The sequence below is a fragment of the Anneissia japonica genome, unplaced genomic scaffold (genome assembly GCF_011630105.1).
Source record: "Anneissia japonica isolate Jap-2015-1 unplaced genomic scaffold, ASM1163010v1 scaffold11229_len202898_cov190, whole genome shotgun sequence".
In the NCBI taxonomy this organism is placed as follows: Eukaryota; Metazoa; Echinodermata; class Crinoidea; order Comatulida; family Comatulidae; genus Anneissia; species Anneissia japonica.
Window position 1 is genome coordinate 20,806 of NW_022743271.1, and position 6,845 is coordinate 27,650.

At 36.8% G+C, this 6,845-nt stretch overlaps 1 protein-coding gene across 3 annotated transcripts in view; it reads left to right on the plus strand.

Moving 5' to 3' along the window:
• The window catches only part of LOC117119431 (endoglucanase E-4-like), a 10,933-nt gene extending 7,248 nt beyond the window's left edge, over positions 1-3,685 (plus strand). For all 3 annotated transcript variants that reach the window (XM_033264258.1, XM_033264256.1, XM_033264257.1), the window contains exons 8-12: positions 375-537; positions 1,662-1,818; positions 2,235-2,400; positions 2,645-2,835; positions 3,306-3,685. In XM_033264258.1, coding sequence (XP_033120149.1) covers positions 375-537; positions 1,662-1,818; positions 2,235-2,400; positions 2,645-2,835; positions 3,306-3,337 — 709 coding nt within the window. In that variant the 3' untranslated portion in view covers positions 3,338-3,685. The remainder of the gene's footprint in view (positions 1-374; positions 538-1,661; positions 1,819-2,234; positions 2,401-2,644; positions 2,836-3,305) is intronic.
• The last annotated feature ends 3,160 nt before the right edge of the window (positions 3,686-6,845 follow it).

The following is a 6,845-nucleotide window of genomic DNA, read 5'->3' on the forward strand; positions in this document are numbered from 1 at the left end:
CTTTTTTATTTTTCGGCTTGACCGACAGTGATAGGAAAGCACGGGCCCTCATCCCCCCCCCCCCCCCCCGGATCCGCGCCTGCCCAAGTGGGTCTCAAGGCAATATAGTAATAACCGAGCCCAATTGCTTAACTTCGGTGAGCTGATGGGAACCGGTGTTTTATCGTGGAATGGCGGTAGATCAGTGATCTTGGACCAACAGAAGTATAATTAACGATGAAAATGTTAATAACATTTTCATCGTTAATTATACTTTTGATGGTCCAGAATCACTGATATTTTGATTAGACAGATTTTCTTCAGGTAATGTATTCCAATAATAATGTGTCCAAACAACTGTACTAACTTTAATTTGATGGTTCTATGATTGATAGCTCTAGTCATTACTATGACGAACTTGGTTGGGCCGCTGCTTGGCTGTACCGCGCCACATCTGAAGTAGAATACCTGAACGATGCCGTTGATTACTACGATAGCAACAATTTAGGTGACAAGCCCTGGGCATTTGATTGGGATGATAAAAAAGCTGGTCTCCAGGTTAGTAAACCAGGGCAGTCATATATAAATCTAAATTTTTAGTTGAGTTGTTTTTCTCCCTTTGTGCGCCTGAGCATGAATTCAGTGTGAACTTGTTCTGTTTTTTTCGTTTCGTTTTGGTAAGGTTTTTAGTTTGTTACATCGTCTAACTCAATAGAAATAATTTGTCATTGAATGATCCGTAAAATATCATGAGAGTGATGTAGCACCGTCAAGGGGTACATGGGTCATGAGGTGATGTAACACATAGAAGAGGTCCGTGGGACACTGACGGTGACTCGAATTTAACACTATAATACCATAGGAGCTTTACTTTATTTTATCTTGACTTGGGAATGTCCATGGTATTGGGGATGTTATGTGAACACCATACAATGAGGCCATGGAGATGATTCAGCACCCAACAAGAATGTAAGGGGGTTTCTAGGTAAGTGATTCGGCAACATCCACGTTTTTTTCTCTTTTTTTTTCAAATTCTTTGTTTCACCTCTCTAGCTAGTGTTGTTTGGTTCAGGTAAGGAGGCACCCATTCTCAAAATAACCGATACTAACAAATAGGGTACAACACAGGTACCCAGTTTGCGGTGACGGTGTAACCCCACACTCCGGTTTGGGTAGTAACTTGGTGATTTATTCCCTTGCATATTATATGTCCCCTTCCGGGGGTGGGGCCTCCCCGACGAGGGCTTAAGTGGGCGTGGTCGGGCGTTGCTCAAAATCTTGTTGTGACCCATGGGGCGAAGCCCCCAGAAACTGTGACAAATAGGTTTCAGTCTTATTTACTCGATGAGTTTACTAATATGTGAAAATACATACATTTTTTTTTTCTCCCCGACGAATTGTGTTTTTCTCCCCGACGGGGAAACTCAGTTCTCCCCGATGGTGGGTGGTCTCGTCCCTTTGGTACCACCATTGATCAACTCAGAACGCTACAAACTGCCCATAGTGTCGCAGATGGTTAATATAGGGAGAGTATTTATAGAGTGGAATGCAACTAACAAAATGTTAATTCTAAAAGTAACAGTACCTGAGGCATATATACACTGCTTTTCTTATGATCGACATTCGTTGTTGTTTATTTGTTATTCATTAAATGTATTCTTTTTATTAAATATTCTTTCTAGTTATTGATGTACAAGTTGACACAGGAAACAAAGTACAAGAACGCAGTTACCACGTTCTTTGACGATTGGTTGCCTCATAGCACTCTTAATAGTGCTGTGAATTATACTCCCCTTGGATTAGCTTGGCGAATACAGTGGGGCCCCAATAGATACGCAGGTAAGAATCAAAGTTTGAAAGCGTATATTGGAGTCGTTTAGTAGTGCTATTATCGAATGAGGTTATGCTATTCATTCATTTCAGCGAAAAAGATGTTTATATATTAAAGTGGGACTCTCACTTTATAGTTAGACAGAATATTCATGTGATTATCATTCGCTATATTTATGGTGATGATGGTGATTAATTTTCTTTACTATCATAGTTGTGAGAAGTGTTGCGCAAGCTTTTAATTCGGCACAAAAACTTAGCCTAATTCGTTGTCTTCTCCTTGGTCGTTTTCCCTTAATTTTCACATTTTCTTATTATACTTCATAATCATTGTAGTGGAGCTGTAATGATGATGGAAGTTGAAGAAATATAATAAAGAAAAAACATAGCAGATAGAGTTTTGTTGATTCTTTTTTTGTTTGCAGCGAATGTCGCATTTTTAGCTTTGGTTGCAGCTGACCTTGGTATCAACCCGACATCATATAGAGACTTTGCTCGAGATCAGATCAACTACATACTCGGCAGCAGTGGACGTAGTTACGTAGTTGGTTTTGGAGTCAATCCACCAAATAGACCCCATCATAGATCAAGGTATAGTTTTTGGACAATTGCAATTGTATTATAAGCGGTGTTTATACTAAGATCTGGTATAAGCGAATTCTTTTCCATAATACCCATACATAGGACATAAATTCAGTGCTAAATTTTCTTAGATGAGTGAACACATCTTAGCAAAATCCCTAATGCGTCTTGGTACAGGTTTCATTCTATCAATTATTTATGAATACTTACATTCAACCGAGTTCTTAATAATTATTTTATATTCTCAAACTAGCTCCTGTCACGATCTACCTGCAACGTGTTCATGGACTGATTACCACGCTGACGCTCCAAATCCACAGATATTACATGGTGCTGTGGTTGGTGGACCGGACATAAACGACTATTTTGAGAACGATCGTGAAGATTTCATTAAGAACGAAGTAGCGTGCGATTATAATGCCGGTTTTCAATCATCAGTTGCCGGTATGTTAATTTGCATAATTTGAAAATCGTTAGTGCTTTGTCCACACTATCAATTTTCTGTGACAAATATCTGTCGGGCGGATCCAGCCGCAATATGCGAGCGACACGAGCAGCCTTAGGCTGGGGGCCAGGGGGCCGCGTAGGGCCCCCAGCGGGGTCCCCACCAGGCCTCTGGTGGGGGTCGATTTTGACTATCTAGCATGGTAGTTTTCAGTAAGAAATATATAAATAAAAATAATAGGTGTATGTCTTTTAAAAGAAATTTTAATATACAGGGTACCTGTAATATGCAACTATGAAATGTGTCATTAAATTAATAATAATTCATCTACTCACAGCTGTGGGTTTTAGTGCCTTTTTCACGAACATCTCAAATATAATCTTTGACAACATGTAAAGGCCCATTAATGTACATCATTTCAAAAGAGAAATTTCACTTCTAGAAAAATCTGTTCATTTTATTCCAACAGGTATTATTACATTGATGACGACCAACAAGTAAACGGCGGAGGAGCGATCATCCAACTAAAATACAGGCTTGATAGGAAGAATAAGTTTTGTAACATTACGTAAAATGCTACGAGAATTTCACTGCAGAAATTATATACAGCACTATTTTGTAGAGCTGTAAGAGCATGCTCTTAATTATTTGAAGGAAATGTATTGTTCTTGGGATTCGAACAAACACCATTTGATGTCTATTAATTATATTGTATTCTTAGATCTTTCTGTTTAAATATTTTTTTAAATTGTATTGCGTACCGTATAGTTTTAAACCATAGGCCTATGAAATTAAAGTTATAGGTGTGGCGGGGTTTTCCATATTAAATTTAGTAATGTATGTACCCTACGTTTGATTCAGATGTTATTTTGCGTTTCTAAGTTTACCAAAACTAGTTTTAACGTCATGTACGCTTTTCAATTAATGAATGATTGAAGAATGAATGAAAGAACGAATGAATGAATGAATGAAAAATGAAAGAACGAATGAATGAAGGAAAGAAAGAATGAATGAATGATAGAATGAAAGAATATGAATAACTTAATGAATTATTATTTATTTACTTGTTTTATCTAAAGAAGATTATATATATATACATAGGCCGATATATATATATATATATATATATATATATATATACATTTAATGAATGAATTTCATATGAAAATGAATTATTATGAATGGATATGAATAAGTGTGTAAACATGATTACATGAATATGAAGAATTAATGAATGAATTGAATGAATGAATCAATCAACCATCCTTTTATCATCCAACTAGCTCCACACAAACAATCATCCAATGAATGAATGAATAAATCAATCAATCGACCAATCACTTTACCAACTGACCAAAAACTATAGGCTATAATGCCCTTCAGGTTTTTGCTAAAATCTGGCAATAATTGACTACATCCATAACCTTGTTTTAGTATGCCCATGCTCAATTCAGCACTTAAATCAAACAGAATAAGCTGGGGTAAAATTTGACTAATTTCACAGAAACCGTTTTGAACTATACCGTACTCTTTGGGTTTTTTTTTTTTTTTTTTCCAAAAGTGGGCTATTTTCACATAGTCGTTTTTTTTTTCCTCCGGATGATTCTAACCAACCATGATGGGGCTGAGGTGGTATAGACACTCCATCTGTGAAAGTCCCCCCTTGCCCCGTCCCTCCTTGCCAGATCAAATTCTTGGCTCAACCGCCGATATCATACCATTTATTTCGTCGTTTAAAAACATTTAGAATACGATGGCAAACATGATTAAAAAAAGAGCACATCTAAAATCCCCCAACGGAATTGGTGAACTGCCCAAAAAAGCCTCATTAAAAACATTTAGAATAGCCTATGACAAACCATTAAATAACGAGCACATCTAAATTCCACAACGGAATTGGTGACTGCCTAAAAAGGGCCCCAGTCTCAGCCTTATGCCTGTTATTTAACATTAATGGGTTTTATGTGGTATTTTCGAAAGTGGTGAGCATTTTTTTTTCATTCACAGTCGCCTCAGAACAACTGGAACAGATTTGGGTAAAAATTTCCTAATTTCGACAAAAATTGTGAACGTATTATACCCTTTACGACTCCGGTTGATTCTAACATAGGCTATGTTTGAAATAACGTTGTTTAACTTCATTTTCACAAAGTTTTGTTTTATATCAGAATTTGATTATTAGGCCTATACCGGTACCTAATAGACTAGCTACTATTTATCTTTATTGAAAATTAAAACTGGGTTTAAGGTATATTTTCAAACATGGTGGGCATTTTTGTGATTCATTGCAACAGTTGTTTTTCGGTGGATTCTAAGGAAGGCATATTATGTTAAAACTAACTAACCTTTAAATGCTGTAAATTAATAGCGTAATTCGACTATTATACTTAATAGACTATAATAGGTTCTAATTATCCTCATTGAAAATGAACACTGGGTTTTAAGTTTATTTTCAATTATGGATGGGCATTTCGTGATTCATGTTTGTCACAGAACAAAAATCAACCGAAATATCAATAAAATAGGCTCGCTCCCAGCGGGAGCGTGTCTGCCCTAGTCTGCCTTATGTTTGCTAATAAAGTATCCACATAATGGGATTCGGTTATCAGGAAATGTGTGGTGGTGTATTTTTTTATGACTTTTGTACAGTAATAAGGTACTTAAGATGACACATGCCCCACCATGCACCTCCACCGGATTTACCCTTTCCGCCATCTTTAATTGCCAGATCATAACATAGTGTCTTTGCCCCTGAGGGGGGCATAGATGCAAAAAACTGTGAGTGGGTGGTGGGTATTTGTAAAACCATGGAGGAATTAGTTAAAACTAATTCCTCCATGGTATAATTCACGCCGCCCCTTAAATCCGCCTATGACAGTTGCTACAAACCATGCTAAATGTGAACAGAAGTGCTACATATGAAAATAATACTAAAACATCAATGTATACAAAATATACATCAAAATGAAGGTTTCTAAATTGCTGCAAAAGATCGAATCCGCAACCAACGAATACAAAGCAGAACTAATGAGAGAAGGTATTGACCCTGTCTGCCGCACTGTTCAGTTGCAATTCAGATGAGACCATAGATCATAATGTGTGTCTTGAATATAAGGAAAGGAATATATTGAACGGCTATAGGTCGGTATATATCCAGTAAAATGTATATGCAAACTTAGCGGTGGTACCAGCAGGGGCTGGGGTCGAACGGTCCCCCACCACCGTCGTCCGACGCCACGACGGGTTCATCGGACCTTATATTAATCTGCCTATCCAAATCGTTATTTGCATTGCCATTTTTGAATATTTTGTGTTCTAAAAGCACAAGTTTGGGCCATAAGCCATAAAAACTCTCCCCATGAACCCTGGATCAGAGACCCTGATCTCGGAAAACACAATGATTTCGAAATTAAAATCAAAATGTGGCACTGCGTGAGGAATTGTCCGAAAAGGACGGACAAGAATATTGACAATATACCTGGAAAATAACCTCAAATAATTACAGATTACCCTAATGGATGCTGCACGTACTCAGAAAACATTATCTATAAAAACATAAGAGAACTGAATAATTAAGTCCTATTACAAACACTTCCAGCTATAGGGACAGTCCCACAATATTTTTCTAATGGGTCACGAACAATGGGTCCACTTATTTAAAAATGGGTATAAATTATGCAGTTTTATGCATAAAATGAATTCATTTTTTGCAAAAGGGGTCCAGACGTCTCATGTCTAGCCTAAAATTGGTAAAATTTTAAGAAAATGGGTCAACTTAAATAAAAATGAGTCAACATTAGGCCCCTAGTTGAATTTACGTGTAAAGTGGGTCCAATCCCTTGTCCTGCACTGTTTGAAAATCTTGGCTAAGGCATTGATTATAACCCTCTTGGACTCCAGAAGAGAGCCGTTGTTAGGGGTTACAAACTAACATAGCTAAGTAAATCTATAATAATAATAATAATAATAATAATAATAATAATAATAATAATAATAATAATGATAAAAA